This window comes from Balaenoptera borealis (assembly GCF_965194805.1).
Source record: "Balaenoptera borealis genome assembly, chromosome: 2".
Lineage (NCBI taxonomy): Eukaryota > Metazoa > Chordata > Mammalia > Artiodactyla > Balaenopteridae > Balaenoptera > Balaenoptera borealis.
In genome coordinates this window covers 8,302,478-8,320,525 of record NC_138867.1, presented here as the reverse complement: position 1 = coordinate 8,320,525, position 18,048 = coordinate 8,302,478, and the positions used below count along the sequence as shown (strand labels likewise).

The 18,048-nt window shown below is 42.2% G+C and overlaps 1 protein-coding gene across 7 annotated transcripts in view; it reads left to right on the top strand.

Moving 5' to 3' along the window:
- SEMA5A (semaphorin 5A) overlaps positions 1-18,048 on the top strand; it is a 506,976-nt gene that overhangs the window by 385,577 nt on the left and 103,351 nt on the right. For all 7 annotated transcript variants that reach the window (XM_082382606.1, XM_082382605.1, XM_082382601.1 and 4 more), the window contains one exon: positions 10,293-10,410. In XM_082382606.1, the coding sequence (XP_082238732.1) occupies positions 10,293-10,410 (118 nt within the window). The remainder of the gene's footprint in view (positions 1-10,292; positions 10,411-18,048) is intronic.

The following is an 18,048-nucleotide window of genomic DNA, read 5'->3' as shown; positions in this document are numbered from 1 at the left end:
AGAAGAAAAGCTGGGAACTGGAAGATTCATATCCTGTATATAACATAAGAGACACGGCTTCTAAAGTTTGCTTTATAAAACTGGAGGGAAAGAGGAAACCATTAAGAAAAAAAACGTTGGCTCCATTTGTGAATGGATTTCTAGTCATTCTTAGTTCAGTCAGCCTGTAATAAAAAAATTAACATCTCATTAAGAAAAGTAGTGTGGAAATTAAATTACTGTAGGATATTTATTGCTTGAAAGAGCTACAGTTTAAAAGGTGGAGTTAATAGGTTGTCACCTTTATTAATTACATATTCTCTAAAGACAGCATCTGCCTGATGGGAGAAACACAATGTATAGAGAGAAATTGCAGGATCCCCACAAGGTGCCCCAGCAAGACAACCTTAGCCATTCAGTTATGAATCATATAAACATCAGGAGGACATTTTGAAATGTACCCATTTTACAAAGTAAATATTCTCCCTTCAAAATAAACTTAATATTTTCCTAATCTCAACATCTTGAGTTTTTGTTTGCTTTGGCTTTGGTGTAGCCTCTAAAGACTGTGGATTTTCCTTAGTTAATTCACTTATAGTATATTTATTGAATCTTATGTGTACCAAGCACCAAGCCAGGCTCTGAGTGTATGATGATAGATGAGCCATCGCTGACCCTGTCTTCGCGGGGCTCAGAATCTAATGAGAAATTCTGACATAAATAAAATCTCCCAAATGTCTCTTGTGGATTCAAGCCAAAGGGCCTTGGAGTTGCCTTAGACTTTATCCCCAAATCGATTTATCATTAAAGTCTGACCCTGGACTCCACTAGGACCTGATCTGCAAGCCTGCCATCGCTGTCCAATTATTTTTTTAAGCTATATCTGAATCACAACCAGTGCTCCAATCTTAAATTTCCAATAGTAAGGGAATTAATTACCAGGTTATGATATACTGACTCAGTGGCGTATTCACTCAGTGGGTTATTCTGAAGGCATTAAATGATGACAATGAAGACATGTGTATGATACGATATTAACTGAAAAAGCAAGACACGTTATTTGTTTGCCATCATTAATACTGTTTAAAACATAGAAGGAAAAGACCGAAAGTATACATGCCAACATGCTGTTCACAACTCCAAAGTACATGCCAACATGCTAATGACAACTGTGAAATACATGCCAACATGCTATTCACAACTGCGAGATACATGCCAACATGCTAATTACAACTGTGAAAGACATGCCAACATGCTAATCATAGCTGTGAAATACATGCCAACTTGTTAAATGCCTGCCAACATGCTAATTACAACCATGAAATGAATGCCAACATGCTAATTACAACTGTGAAATACATGCTAACATGCTAATTACAACATTGTAAGAGGGGGTCCGAGGTGGGCTTGGGCTGGAACACAGTGTCTTCCAGAAACTCATAAGTTACACCCCCAAGTCCTGGGCAGGGTGGAAAAGGAACAGTCAAAATGTGATATGTAGAACATGAACGTGCGTGAACTAGACTAGTAAATTAAGAAATGTAAGTCATACTACTGTTCTGTAATAATCAGGGGAAAATGTAGGTTATGTGAGGTGTGACACACAATTTGGGAGGGATTCTCTATTCTAAAAGGAATTCTCTATTCTTAGGAAAGGAATATCAAATTTTAAATACAAACATGACAGAGGCCAATCCAGAATCTTTTTTTTTTTTCATCTATCAAACATTTTTTGAACAGTTCCAGGCAAGCTTTATTCTGAATGCAGGGAATACAGAGAGAAATCAGATATGGTTGTGGCTTTTTATTTTGATTTTTATTGGAGTATAGTTGATTTACAATGTTGTGTTAGTTTCAGGTGTATAGCAAAGTGAATCAGTTATACATATACATATATCCACTCTTTTTAAGATTCTTGTCCCATATAGGTCATTACAGAGTACTGAGTAGAGTTCCCTGTGCTATAAGTAGGCCCTTATTAGTTATCTATTTCATATATAGTAGTGTGTATGTGTCAATCACAATCTCCCAGTTTATCCCTCCCCCCTCCCCCTTGGTAACCATAAGTTTGTTTTCTACATCTGGGACTCTATTTCTGTTTTGTAAATAAGTTCATTTGTACCATTTTTTTTAGATTCCACATATAAGCAATATCATACGATATTTGTCTTTTCTGTGTCTGACTTACTTCACTCAATATAACAGTCTCTAGTTCCATCCATGTCACCTACAATCACAGAATCCTAAAGGGTCTCATGAAGTAAGGAAGTTCAAGCTTCCTTAGCTTCATGGTAAATCCACCTTTGACAATGATATAAACATATATTTGATCCAGGTAGACAATAAAAGCAAAGAAAATATTTGAGTGCCATCTTGTAGAGATGCTATAGCCACCCAACAATTTCAGGTTCCGCTCCCTGTTCAGTTTCCTAAAAGAGCATGTTTCTGTCTTCTAAATGGCAATCCAAATAGTCACTTGGATAAAGTTTTAAAATCAGTACAGTTACCAGCCTTTTTACCTCAGTGTGTTTGAGAGGCACAACTAAAGGGCCCACACTGCGAGGTTTCATTATTTAACGTCTACTCTACAGGTCTCCTGCTTTTGAGCTCCCAGATTTAACGCTATGTAAAGAACTCCATGGGAAAGCTTGGGCTGCAGCAGTTTTTCTCAGCTCCAGATCCTTGCATCTGAGTGATCCTGAGCAGAAACACCTTGGCTTTTATACCCTGAGCTCCTCCTAAGGTTGTATTTGCAGCCTGGTCCAGTGAATTAATGATTCTTAAGGAAATCATCATCCCTATGTGTCTGCAAAGCAGCTCGCATACAGAAAGATCATGAGCTTTGGATGCAGGTGGATCCTGGATAAGCCTTTGGCTTAGTGTGTGATTATGAGGTTACTCAGTGTGTTACTAGAGCAAAAAGACAGAGACCATATAATGGGTCTGGCAAATAAGAAGAATCCAATTCGAGACGGTTCCTCTCCTTTGCTGCTTGAGCATTATATTCAGTTCATGTACCTCCTGCTAAGCCCGTGCTGCTCTCATACGCGTGATCTGCCTTCGTTGTCCAGATATACTTCACATTGCCTCTGGACCAAACAGAGGGCAAACTGACCTGCTGTGAATTTGTTCTTCCACCTTTAAACAACTTCACCTTGTCTGAGATGTACAGGGCCCATCAGGCCAGATTCTGCTCCTTGCATTAAGTTATTTACCTCGCTCTGGTCTGTTTGGGCAAATGGATTTTCTGGCGGTTGTGAGACTCTACCTCGAGCACGTTCTGTGTGTAGGTGAGTGATGTCAACATGGCCCCAGCCAACGGGCAGGAGCGTCTGTGGGTGGGTATTCAGTAATCCCCTGTCTCAAGTGAGCAGGTACATATGCATACAAGCGGGGCTGATGGAGGCTGAACAGGGCCGGGTGTGAGGAGAGCCAAGTGCTTACCTTTGCCCATCCCAGTGGCTGGGGAGGGCAACAGAGAATCCAGATGCAAGGTGGGTACCACACGTGCCTCAACTGTTCTGCTGAGATGGGCAGATGTCCTTCCTGGGGTGGGCTGTGCCCCACGGGAGGACGCCTTGGCCCAAGCCTCACTCACTCAGTCGCAGGCAGACTGTTAAGTCAAGTGAATTATAAGTAGCCAAAATAATAGTAATAATAAAAAAATTTCTCTGGACTTATTGTGCTCTAGGGTTTTGTGTAAAACTTAAGATGGATGACTTGACACTTTGCACAGTCTTCAGGTCTGACTGCTGACCCTTCAGTCTCTCCTGTGTCTTCTGATTCTGCCTACTAAACCCTCATGTACAGAAGGGTTTCTCTTGAAGAAACATGAGATGGGCAAGAAATAATTGTGTCTTCATTTTTATCCTTGACTGGCTGGAGAGGAGAGTAGACTGAGAGAGTGGACTTGGAGAAACCTATAATCGCCTCTAGTTTACAGACAACAGAAGATCGAATACCAGAGTGTAGGCTTTTCCCTGAACGAAGAGGCCAGTGGATGCTGTTCTTTCCCTCCCGGGCACAGGGACACAGCGTTTTCCAAGTCACTTCTGGAAATTGCTTCAACATCCCTGAGCTGTGAAGGGCTCATGTTTAGTCTCTGCGCCCCTTTTGTTCCTGAGTACAAAGCTGCACAGGCTGCCTTCCCTGGAGAGGGGCCCTCAGCGGGCGGAATTGGCCTTTCCAGAAAAATGTTATGTTTGTTCTAGAGAAAAGTCCCCAGTGACTAAGGCCCACCCAGAGGCCAAAGTAAACAGCTCAGGAATCTGTGCAGGAAAATTAGGTGAAATGGGACTGTCCGTATCACATCAGAAACCAAAGCTGACCGCAAGTGCTAGATTTCCAGAAAGCATTTTTGTTTTGCTTACTTCAAATGCCCTCTACTTTTTTCACTGTTTTTTTAAACTATCAATTTTCCCATAATGCCTCACTGTAAAATTTTTATATCTACCTAATAAAATTTTTTTTTTTTTTTTCTTTTGGCTGCATTGGGTCTTCCTTGCTGCGCACGGACTTTCTCTAGTTGCAGGGAGCGGGGACTACTCTTCATTGCGGTGCGCGGGGCTTCTCATTGCGGTGGCTTCTCTTGTTGCGGAGCACAGGCTCGAGGCGTGCAGGCTCATTAGTTGTGGCACGCGGGCTCAGTAGTTGTGGCTCGCGGGCTTAGTTGCTCTGCGGCATGTGGGATCTTCCTGGACCAGGGCTCGAACCCATGTCCCCTGCATTGGCAGGCGGATTCTTAACCACTGCGCCACCAGGGAAGTCCCTAAGATTTTAACTAAAAGCCGTTTGCTTAGTATTACTGGCAGTACAAATCAATTATTTAAATTTGATATTATTTAAATTTGTATTTGTTTTAAGAGCAATAAGAAACTAATATGAGCAACTCAATAAACAGTTTAGGAGATAAAGTTGAAGAAGTTTCTCAGAGAGTACAACAAACATAAGTTGATTCTAGAATGCATGAGACTGCTCCTACAGCTTGGGGCTAGAAGTAAAGAGAACCAGTAGAGGCGCAGTGACCTCATAGCCATGCAGTAAACATGTATTGAGCACCTCCTTCCTACAGGGCACTGCAGTCAGTGATAATTCATACTGTAGTCAATATGGAATCACCATCATCTAAGGTTCATTCATAAATAATTCACTTTAACATGTTGGAAAGGATGCATGAAGAACTATAGTTTTTTAAAAAATTATTATTATAATAATCTTTTTTAAAAATTAATTAATAAGAAAAGCAAATTGAAATGTGAAAAATCCTCATTTAATTTAATCAGTGTAATTTAATTATAAGCCAATAGCAAACAGTTTTTAATATATTAAGTGTTAGTGACTAACTGAAATTTTAGTTCATTAATTTCCTCTACAAATCATAGCATGTAACATGAATATTTATTAAATGCCTTTAGCAAGTTATGTGTAATGAGTGTAAACATATACTTTTACTGGTAATTGTGTCTTTGCTTACTTGGCATGTGTCCTAACTTTTAAAAATGCTGTTGCAATTGTACCTGTATCTTAGTTCTTCTTGGGAATTATAAATTCGTATTCTAGTAGATTTCACTATCTACTAGAATCCTAGTCACCACAGCCAAATCTCCCTTGCTTAAGCAAAACCCCCATATTTTAATCACATCAGTACACTTCTCTGGAATCTTAAGGACACTTCAACCCAGCCAAGCCGCTCAGCTCCCAGGATCATGCCATGTGCACATGACTCCTTGTCGTCTTTCCTGGAACCACTATGACCAGGGATGTGCTTCTGATTCAGCCAAACCCCAGCTGCATTCAAAGGACAGCCTAAATAGCACCTCTTCCTGAAACTCTTCTGGGCCACAGCTCGCTCCTCTGATTCCTATAGCACCGGTTGTCAGGGCTTCTCAATAGTCATTCCTCACTAGGACATTGTCAAGCAGTGGTCATGAACGTCGTCTTCCCCCCTCACTAGACTGCAAGTTCATTCCTGACCCTTGTGTCTTCAACACATGACACTGTGCTTGCACGTGCAAGTAGTAAAAAAAAAAACCATTGTGAATGGATCCAGACATGTAGCTGAAATACTTTGCACCATTTATTGGAACACGCTGTGGTGTCTCACATCGCCTTATTAAATAAAGACCCCACGGCATTCACAGATTTAGTATTTTTGGTATAGAATGTTTTCAAACACTCCCAGAAGTTGACAGCATATATTAATTTGTAATTATGTTTATAGATTAAGTAGAATAAGTATATGCAGCCCATCTCAAAAAAACTTTTTTTCTACCACATGATGTAAGTTAATCCTCAGAACAGCCCAGTGAGGTATTATCCTAGTTTTGCAGAAGAGGAAACTGAAAAAAAAAATATGTTCCAGTTGGATTTACTAATTGAGAGACTTGTGGATGTCTTAGAATGTATTCCTCAGGAAGGTTACTGTCTAATTGGAATTTTCCAGTCTTATTTTTAGTAAGATAATGTTTTTAATGCAACTCAAAGTAAAAGCAGATCCTGAAGTATATGGTGACATAGCCGTTAAGAATAAAGCAACTGAGATTGTCTTAGGTATTAAGACACTATTATTCATGAATAGATAAATTGTTCTCTCTCAGTGTCATTACCATGATAATACAAATAAAAATACTGACATTTGACATGTGATTTTTGTACACAATTTGGGAAGCACTTTAAAGGTGCAGCACTTACAAGGGAACCTAAATGCTTAGGGAGGGAGGCTTGAGGGCTCAGCAGATTCTACACCCCAAGCTTCCGCCAAAGCGCCACCTCCATTTATCAGGTGTTTCTTCAAACTCTCAAGTTCACTCCCTCCTACGTTGTACACTTTCCCTGTGCTAGTCTTCCTGCCAAAACACTCTGTTTTTGCTGAAAAATATCACGTCAATCACTCTGTTCCTCTCATTGGTCCCAGCTTAAATGTCTCTCCCCACATGTTTCCTCATCCCCCTTTTGTTTTATCCTTTGCAACTGGCTGTTGATACCTATCGGGGCAGTTGTTTAATGTTTATTTCCTTCACTAAGAGGTGAGTTCTTTGGGTACAACTGACTGTGTCTGTTTTGTTTCCCGGTACACCCAGGAAACACTCTGAAAATCAGTTCAAGGCAGGTGCTAAGTATGTGCTGAATAAATGAATGATGGAAATACTTTTGAAATCCCATGTTCAATGAATACATGTTGTTGATAAGGCAAGAGTTCTTAATATCAGAAATAAACTGACATAATGGCAGTTAGTGTGACAGAAACAAGCCAGATGAAGTCATAGGTACTTAGATAATCTAATATGCAAGGGGATCATATTCAGTAATTAGCTCCAGCTTTGCAGAAATGCAGTGAAAGATTTTGATGAATATACCCATTTATTTCTATTACTCAACAAATAGCATAACCGCAAACTTTAAAAGTAAAGGAAGTGTTTATATAAACTGTAATGTCATTAGATTAATTTCCTGTAAGAAAGAAAGCAGTTTATCCTTCTAGAATTAAGACCTACATCTAAATATACATTTGCTCTAAAATACACTTTCACTAAATGTCTTCTCAAATTAAACCTCAGATTCTGACCAACTTGTTTTCTGAATTCAGATACTTTCAGATACCAGGGTAATATATCACATGAGAATAATCTAAGGTTCTTAACAAAATAAGAAAAAAATTATTAAAAATATTCATCACACAAAGAAAAACATTTTCAAAGTGGACTAAAGAAAAGCCACTTTCATGATGGCTACATTCATAGGAAGTCTGTGATTTTCCACATGATCTCCTTAAGGGACACACCTTCCAAAAATAATAAGTTATGATGACTGGTTTTTCTTAAGGTATAATTTAGAATAAAGGTAAAGCTCGTCAGAATGTTCCCCATGGTATGAAACATTTTAAGTGAGGAAAACATAGTTAATATAAACGGTATTTTTAATGAATGGGCACTTGTGATTGTAGAGAAGTTTTAGTATTTTAAGTGTAATCTTAAGAATCTACAGAACCATCCGCAGTATCGGAAGAAAGAGACGTGATTACAAGCAGCTTTTCATTGAAAACAGCTTAAAATATTCCATGTAAGCCTGTGGCGTTGCTTCAGTTCTACAGGCAGCTTTGCAAGGGGGAAGCCGCCAAGTTAGGGACTTGGTGGAATTTCCTCGTTTTTGGAAGTTTACGTTTGTCTCATGGTCATACTGCTTGAATAAGAAACATGAAACGGAATTCAGGCGTCTTGAATAATTCTCGAAGGGTAACTTTGCCCTTTTTGCCCCCCGACGGGAAAACGGGATCCAACACGGAGAGGATTCCGACGTGTGATGTACACCGTGGAATCCAGCAGTGATGCCAGTTCAGTAGGACAGGGGCTCTGGTCCTGCCTACGCCTGGCAATGCCCTGGAATCGGAAAAGATGAAATTTAAGAGCAACCAACGGCGAGCGCACAACGAGGCTTTCCCAGATAAGGCACCGCTCAGGCTGCAGGCAATCAAATAACTTTCGAGCTTTGCTTCTCCATCTTCCCTGTAAAAGCCTCTCCTCAGCCCCTGTGGGCGGAGCCTCTTAACCAGTGCCCCCTTGGCACTGCCACATGTTTGCTCAGATAAACTCTTGAACAGTTTAATCGACCTCAGTTTATCTTTTAACAGGTACAGGGTCACTTATCAAAAAGTTCCAGCGAGGTTATGGTGACAGGTAACTGTTTCACACTCCTTGCCACCCCTAGTCCTGCTGTGAGAAGCACCAGTTTTAACCATTTGAACTTCTGGGGCTGGTTAATACACAATAATTGCATGGTAACTTAATCAGTAATAGTTTTATACCTCTATTGCTTCATTTATTATCTTTAGATGTATCTTCCCCAGCTGTGGAACTTGGACTTCTTTCTCTGCTTCGAATTTTTCGTTTTAAAACGAGAATAAATAGAGTAGCTGACGGAGGTACTCTGTTTAAAGGTTTTATGAGGTTTACAGGAGCAAATCGAGGTCCAGTTCTTAGAACAGTGCTTTATGCAAGGTTTACATATTTGATGTGTTAATAAGGGGATTTTAATATCATTAATATTAATGACATTATTACTTCGACTGCCTCCCTGGCCCCATGTTTGATGACTATGCTATGATTTCTAGTCCTACTCTTGGTGAACTGGTAACTCTGTAACAGATTCAGCCCCTTGTAAGCTCTGCCCTAACTCAGAAGACCTTGGCGCTTCCGCGCTGAACTCACCTGCCTTTCCTCACAACCCTTTCCTGCACACCTGACCTCTTGACCCTTCAGAGAGAAGGTGTCCAATGCCCTGCATTTCTGTGGGGTCATCTTCTGTATAATTTTGACTCTGTCACAGTCATCTCTGTCTGTTTCCTCCCTCCCCACATCTACATTATATTGTGTTTATAACTTGGGGGCTGAAATCTTCATCTAATGATGCCCATGTTGTATATGAACTCTTTCGTTTAGACAAAGCTAAAATAAAATATCTACCATCTACAGTATTTCTGATATAATATGTTGAATATTGTAGACAGGGCTATATTAAACCACTATTAAATTGAAAATTTTAATGCATTTTTAAGCTAGGTACTCAAAAGGAACACTTCTCTATTTTATTAAATTTGAACCAACCATGTTGCAGGGTTTGGGGTGTATTTGTTTGTCCTTGGGCAAATATTAGAAATCTTCGGTGTCTCATTTTTCTCATCAATAAAGTTAAAATAATACCTCCCTCATCAGAGTCGTTTAAATGGTTAAATGACATAATAATTTTATATATCACAGTAGGTGTTCAACAAATAATACCCATTATTAAGGGGATGAAGATGATTATAATGATAGTAGCGATGATGGTGGTGGTGGTGAGAATGATTATGATGGTGATAAATAAAGTGAAAACATGAATACATTCCTGTAAAAGTTGTTTCTGTATAAAGGATGTAATCATTTTATATATCACAGTAGATGTTCAACAAATAGTACCTGTCATTAAGGGGGTGAGAATGATGATGGTGGTGGTGATGACAGCTAGTATTCTGGAGCCTTTGCAAGATTCTGACTCTAGATTGTTCATGACACCAAAAGGCGTCATGTTAGCATGGACAATCATTTGGTTGTCAGCCCTGGATCTTAGAAAAAAATAGATATTTCAAATAAAATTAATCTATTTAATTTTAATTAGATACTTACTGGTGTATGCAGTTAGCTATGTTCTCTACTGTGCAGACGAAAACTTTGTTTCTCATAGCTAGGTCCCATGTCAAGTCCTAAGAGTCAGTTCTTAGCTTGCGTCTATGGTACTAGATAAACCTGCCTTTCTCTTGACCCTTTGGTGTGTGTTTCCAGCGCCTGCATTGGGGCCCAGGACCCTTACTGTGGCTGGGATTCGGTGATGAAGAAATGCACGAGCCTGGAGCACAGCCTGAGCATGATGCAGTGGGAGCAGAGCATCTCCGCCTGTCCTGTGAGTGTCCGTGTGTCCCGCTCTGGAAACACTGTCCGTGGGAACCAAGCTGTCCTACGATCCTGACCCACACTTCCACGGTGTCCATGCATTTTCGCATTAGAACCTTCCTCGCAAATCCAGTCTGTGTTCTCTTAACTTATTCAGCCCTTCTTTGCACGGAGCCACACGGGATCCTGCTGGCACCTTGCTGTCGGTTTTGAAGAGAAATATCTTAAGAGAAAACAGTGCTGATTTGAAAATGGGATGCCACATCTCTGTTTGATTCTTGCATTTTTATCTCCAGAGCTTGGTGTGGACTATTTTGCCCTTTGTAGCATTAATAAAATAGCAACTTCCACACCCATCAATATCCCTTGGGAGCTGTAATTCCAGAAGCTGAGCAGTAGCGCATTGGAAAGAATAAACTAAAGGATATTATGATGGAACCCCACATGGGACAGTCTCCTCGCTACTGCTCAGGGTCCCAAAAAGTCCTGGGAGAAACAGCCTAGTGTACATTCCCACAGGGAACCCTGCAGAGTAGGGAGAAATTCCCCTGTGTTTAGAGCCGGACTCTGAATCCAAGAAAAGAGATTCCACACTTTCCTTTGCCAGTTTATTTGTTTGCGTCCTCGCTTGTAGGATCCAGCGTTTCTTCCCCTTTGTCTCTAGAGCCCTCAATCAAGTCATTCCAAGTTTCTTTCTGTTCTCAGAGAATATGAGCAACAGCTATTGACTTCAACATATTTGAAAATTTAGTAAGTCCCTTTGCTGTCACATCACTGCTGATCTCCATGCTGTCATTTCTGGCCTCACCTCTGCAAGACAGAGGTGAGAAGGTGAGGGACACAGGCTGTTATTTTAAATCCGTGCTGTTCCTTCTGTTCAGAACTGCCTGAGGCATCTGAACAGTCTGTCCGCTTCTTATCAAGGAACCTGCACTTTCCATTATCTGAGCTACATGTCACGAAGCCTGTCCTTCAGTTTGTAAGTGAGAAAATCAGGCAGAGTGTCATGAGGGAGGCAAGGGCTATTAAACCAGTGTTGTTCCCCAAATGTTGGCAGGAGATCTAGGCCTTTCACTGCAGAGGGGGGTGTATCACCACATCCAGGCTCTGAGCAAAGCCTTGCAGTGGGGTTAGCTGCTAATCGTTTCGGTTATTTAGCTTTGGATCTCTGAATTTAGAAGCAAACTTTTTTGCAGTGTCTTGTGAAATTGGTTAAAACATGCCACTGTCTGTGTGAAGTTCCTTCTTAATGTCTGAAACACTCTTTAAAAGCACAAAGGTGTTCACCTTAAATTCTTTGCAGCTGAAGAAAACACAAAGTGCAGTATCTGAAATGTAGCTCTAAAGTTCAGACACGCACTTTAGAAGAATCAGTGCATCTTCTTGTAAATGTTTGACCTTACAGTTTTAATGGTTAAAAAAAAAGGCGGAAGATAATAGCAGTTCTTCTCAAGCAGTAAAGCCATTGGTCCAGGACTCAAGGCTGTTTTAGCGGATATCTGGGACATGCTTAGTTACATAAGGCGAAATACACACTCATCCACTTAGTTTATAACAAGTACGTCTTGTATGTTTCTACGGTCAGAAAATGAAAGACCTGGTATTTAAGAAGCGACAGGAGGTTTATCACTAAAGTTGCTTCTTTCTGCTGAGAGGACAGCTTCTGTTATAAACTCAAGGAAGGTCAGAGGGCGATGTGGACCTGCGCTGGTTTCACAGCTGCCCCTCCACCATCTCTTTTTGAAAAATGTAGTTGAGACGTGATCTCTGATTCACCGTCCCTAAAACATACATAACAAGGTCTTTTTTCTTCTGGTTTGAGGTGATTTCATTACACAAAACCACCTCTGTCATCTCATCCAATGTAATTTGTCATTTATCAAGATACACTACTGATAAGAATATGCAAAGCATCCGACAACAGACAATAAATTATATCACTTTTAGCAAACCACAGGAAAGAAAAACATATATTTTTTCTGACTTATATAGGCTACCAGATAGAAAATGGGAAATCCCATATTACCCAAATATTGTTTTAATTTTACATCCCTTTCAAAAAATCTCTTAGAAAGAAATGAGTTAGATGAAATGATTAGCATTAATATAGAGCAGACTTAAAGAAGTATTTTTAAAAGCTATTAAAATAGTAATTTGCTTCTATATATATATTTTTTTTTTAATTTTTGACTGAAATGGAAGAAAGGTTTGACTTTATGGGCCAGAGTAAAGACAGAGAACTATTTTCCACTTAAAGATCCTTATTTAAAAATGTTTATGGATTTCTTTTGTCCAGGAGACAGGGCAATAGTTGACCGACATATTGGTTAACATTCTTTTTTCTTATATTATTGTAATTTAAAACATTGTTCTCGGTTTAAGAGATTTGAAGTACTCAAGCAAGATCTAAATTTACATACCTAGAGTGATTCAAGAAATATATACGTCCTGCATAACTTGCAATATTGCTTAACAAGGATAGCGTAATCTTAAAAATCTACCTGGGCTTTATTTATACGTGAATGTCATCCACACCCTGTGTGGACATATGGTTATTAGCATACCATGGCATACAGTGAGTCTCTATTCCAAATTACGTCGTGCAGTGACTAGCAAAATACATAGACCAAATAAGCACCTAAATGTGTTAAAATAACAGATTCTTCCCTGGCTACTGTGTAATTATCATCTTTGGAGTGAAAGGAGAATTTAGCAGTGATTAAGCCCAGAGCCCTTTATTTAGATGCCAGTACCATAGACCAGAGACTAAAAGGTTTACACAAGATTCTGAAACTACATTGAGAAAGAAATCGGCTTAAGTCCAGTACTTCTCACATTATTCCTAGTCTACAAGACGATGTCATTCCCAGCTGTCAACATCTCCCAAAGCAGTGGCTGGTCAGTGGACTCAGTGATTGGTGACCCATTAGTCATTGGCATATTATGTTCAGATAGCCTGAGAGGTATCACTGAAATCAACTGTAAAAGAAGGAAAAGGGAATTGAGATTAATTGGGTGTTTAGATCATGTGCTCGGTGCCATGTCAGGCAACTTTCAGTGGAGTATCTCATTTAATGTTCATGATGTTATTGCTTCCATTTTGTCTCATAGATGGAAGAAGTGGGATTCAGAGGCAATAAAGATTACCTCTATTCATCCATCTTGCAGAGGCCACACAGAGTTCCATCTTAGTTCTCTTCAAAGGTGCTATCTTCCCTTCATGTACTTCATTTATACAGATAGACTTAAGGACGATATTAAGTTGATGTCATAACATGAGACAAGCCTCTCCAAAGAGTGCATCCAATATCCTGTTTTGTGACCAAAGGTACATGAGCCTTTAAAAGTAAATAAAGGAAAATCTTTTAACTTCTGAAAAAATATCCAAATAGAAAGTATAAGACTTCAATTTAGTCATAAGAACATGATGGTTGGAGAACAGTAAGAACCTAAAGATATGCTCCAGGGACCTCTATGCTCATCAAATGAATCTACATCCTTCATCATTTGGGAATTAATGAATTGAACATGAATAAATCAAAAGTGGGATTAAGGATTATGCTTGTTAACAAAAGTTGGATCTAGCCAGCTCTTGGAAGTCCATTATTTCCTAGGTGAAGGGAACTTTGCTGTTACACAACTGGTGGTAAAAGTGTATGAAGCTGATTTCCATAAGACTCTCATCAAAGAAAGTTCTAAGAATCACGTTACCCAATGAAATGGCTGAGATCACAGGCTCTGGATTAAGCTTGTTTAGACTGATTCTTGGGTCTTTTACAACCAGAGTGACTTTGAGCTTATTGAGTGACACCTGGGCTTCAGTTTTCCTATCTATAAAGTGAGGTGTACGTTCTAGGGATACTGTGAAGATTCAGGGAGATAATACCTGTCCGTCACTCAGTGCAGTGCCTCACCTCACTGATAAACTTAGCTTCTACAAAGGCCACCTCAGCTGGCACTCAGCTTATGGCCCCGCAGGCCCCTTTCCACAAGTCACTGACTTATTCTTTTAGTTTGCCAGTTTCTACATCTTTTCCCATCATAAAATGTCCTCTTCCAACATTCTGAATGATTGCTGCTTCCATCTTCATTCATCACCATCATATTGTATTTCCTCCTGACTTCACAAATCTTTGATTTTTCTATATTCACGATCTCTTGTAGTTATAGAGATCCTAACAATCTCTGTGCTGTTTCCTTTGCATTTTAGACAAGGAAACGGAAGCCAAGGGGGATTTAAGAGAACTAACCCATCTTTGCAGGTCCCCAAATCATCTGCCCCTTCAAAAGTTTCTAATCAGTATTGGGGGGATTCGTAGACATTCAAAAATCACAAGGACTTCCCTGACCTACATGACCCTTCTCATCGTCACAGACAAGGAGGCAAATGGAAGGAACCGGAAGTCTCAGAGAGCCTCTGGTGGTGGTGATGCTGGTCTGTGCTCATCAGTCCACATCCCCTCCCCACCCCTGCCCCAAGGGCCTGAGCTTCCCCACTTCCAGACTGTTCTCTCTCTCCTCCCAGGCTTTCTTGTTGTCTTGGGTCTAGCCAGTGTGCACCACGGGCAGGAGAAGGAGTCTGGGGTCCTCCTTCCTGCCCTCCTTCAGCTCAGCCTACAGCTTTGGCCAGGGCTTCATGCCGCATCACAGCCCCTGTCAGGCAGCCCCTTCCCAGGCTCTATTCTTCCCTCAGGCCCCCATAACCTGTCCTCCCCTCTCCCCAACCGGCCGACGGGATGAGCACGGTCGTAGCTCCCCGTGTTTCTGCTACCTGCGGCTTCCACATCCCCTGATGGGTCCCTTAAGCCCACCCACACCTCTGCCCAGGTTGCCTTCATCACATTCGTTCCACAGTCCTGCCAGGACCATCATAAATGCAAGCGCTTAAGACTTGGATCTTCATCTCTGAAACCTCACTGGTATCATGAAGCCGTGTTATTTTATACTCTGTAACTCGTGGGCTCCCTGTGCCTGAACCTCCAGCAAACATTCTAGAGGCTTCTGGCTCCTTCTGGGCTGGGTTGGAGTCTAGTCCACAGCAGAGCAGGCCCTCAGAGAAGGAGGACATTTTTGATGTAAAATTTTAGAGTCAACATGATGTGATAAACTACATGGATGGTGATATTCTCTTTTGATTGGTTTTTCATGTTGCTTTAAAAATTCACTTTTAAGCTCCTTAGGTTTTTGCACGATTTTCCATGAGCTGTGACATATGTGTTTGTGTGTGTGTTTGGGGTGTAAGAGGCACAACTATGTGCTCCTACATTCACACGCAGAGCAGCACCATGGAAGCACAATCCAGTCCTGTGCTCTGATAATCCCCCCTTTCCACAGTTTATCTGTTCACCAATAACCCGCTCAGTAAGGAATCCCTCATATCCTGTACAAAGCCAGCCAATGGCCCAAGCCTACCAGGAAATTGAATAAAAGTTATGAAATGTTTTCACTGTGAAACTGTGTCAAGCAGTAGTAGAAGCCCCCCTTCTCCTTTTTATCCCCCTATAAGAATTCTTGTCCCCAATTTCCCCTTCCAGCTGTCACCTGCATGCCAGAAGCAGATGGGGAAGACTAGGGAACTGGCTTCCCTGTGGCCCAGATCTGGGTCTTGTCGGAGGTAGAGCATCATTTGGATGCCTTGAGGGAGGCAGGTAGAACCATATTTGCATTTGTGAAATCGAAATGGAACTCAGCATCATTTCTGTGTGATCCGTGCAACGCTTTTACCTCTGGTCGGCCCTTAACTAGACAGTAGTGCCTGTGCCGACCGCTTGACAAGTACTCAGGTGCCATTTTCCTTAGCCTCCGAGCACAGCCCAAGGGTAGAAACTCTCATCACCCCTCTTTACTAGGGAGGGATGGTCCCCCCCACCCCCTTCCCCCTCCCCGCCTCCCCCACCACATAGCACAGGTAGCTGGTGCGTCAGCCCCCATGCCCAGCCCCGCGCGGCGCTCCGAGGGCAGAGCAGCAGAGGGGGGCTCCCCAGACTCAGAGCACATTCACAAAGTAATAGTAATGATCAACACGATCAGTCAAAATAATATGGACCTATACTGTGTAGATATTATACAAATACACTGTGTGATCACTGTTACTGCTGATGCTGGCTCCATGAGCAAGGGCTTCACGCTTTTTACGGTGAGAACAGTCATAGCCACATTTACGTAGCGGGCAGGTGTTTGGACTTAAGAGCACGTGAGGACTTGTGAGCGTGGTCAGTCCCAGTGAGAGCATCAGCTGATCCCTTCTCTACCTGCACAAGAGCCCTTTCGGCCAGAGGCAGCAGGAGGGCTGTTAAAGGATGGAGGGCGAATCCTGAAACTCCCAAGTGGCAGGGCCTTTGATGCTTGAACAACAAATTCAGGGAGAGATTCGTGGTGTGAACCCCCTTGTCACGCAGGGGTCTGTTCTCCAAGAAAACACGGGGGTCTCCTTATGGTCAGCGTAGGAGCTGTATTTTTATCCTGGTGGGACGGGGGAGGTTACAGGACCTTAGAAACGGGGATATTTTCCTCTTAGGAAAAACCTGCCTTTGTGCATCCCCTCACTCTGGGTGGGATCCGGTGAATCACTCTGAATCCAGAGGATCATGCGGTTTCATCCCTTCCCTTTGGTCCCAGCTTCTTATAGAAATAGCCAGGTGTGGTTAGTGGGAGTATAAAGCCTTGGAGTACCGATAAGAAACAAGAGGGATAGAGTCATAACTGTGGCAGCTGGAGGTGGGCAACCAGCCAGGTCAGAGGAAATGAACACACTTAATGTTTACTCTTTCCTGTTGTATTTGGATACAGATCAGAGGTAAAGCTCACTTGGATTTTCACACACAAAATACGGTGTCAGCTTTGTTCTGAAACTGTGTCGTGCAGGTACAGTTTGCCCCAGAGAAATTAACTGTCTCATCTGTGGAGTCCCCTCCTGTGTGAATGATGAGCCTTTAATCCCCCAGAATCATCCAGGGTGGGAACATTTGGGCGAGAAGGTGGGGCAGCAGGCAGCAGAGAGTCAAGTGAAAGCACGTAACTTACCTGTAATCCCTTCTCTTCATTTGTCATGTTTTCTAAGAAATGCATAAGGCCCCATGTTAAATTTAGGAGGTTTGGACTTTAGGCCTTCTTCTGTCCCTTTTCAGAGGAGAGATTCCTTTTTGGGGCTGGGTGATCTGAAGGCTGGGCCCCATGACTCTCAAATCTTGAGGACACTCTAGCGCCTGAGAAAATCCCCTGGTCAGATTTACGGTGACATCGTCCGGTCTCCCACCTGCACTGGACCTAGTCACCATGGGCCGGGGCGGGGGGCCCGCCAGAGAGGCCCCTCCCTTCCTCCCTCCCTGGAGGCCCTCAGACCATCCATGTCACAGAGCTTCCGGGCCCCCTGCTCAGACCCTGCCGTGGCTCCTAGCTCAGCTCTCCGCTTTGCTGCCTCTGGACCAGCTGCCCGCGTCCCCGCGACGTTATAGCCCGCTTGCCCTCCGTCCCACACAGCAGCGTCATTCCCCTCTGTCATCGCTCAGGCTGCTCGCCTCCTCAGCAGCCCCGGCCAGCTCCTTCACCTGCTGCCTCTCTCCTGCCTCGGGGCCCAGCGCAGGCTCCTAACCGTCCTTCCGATCCTTCCGGATCCTGCGACTTTGCCGAGAGCCCCTTCTCCGCCCAC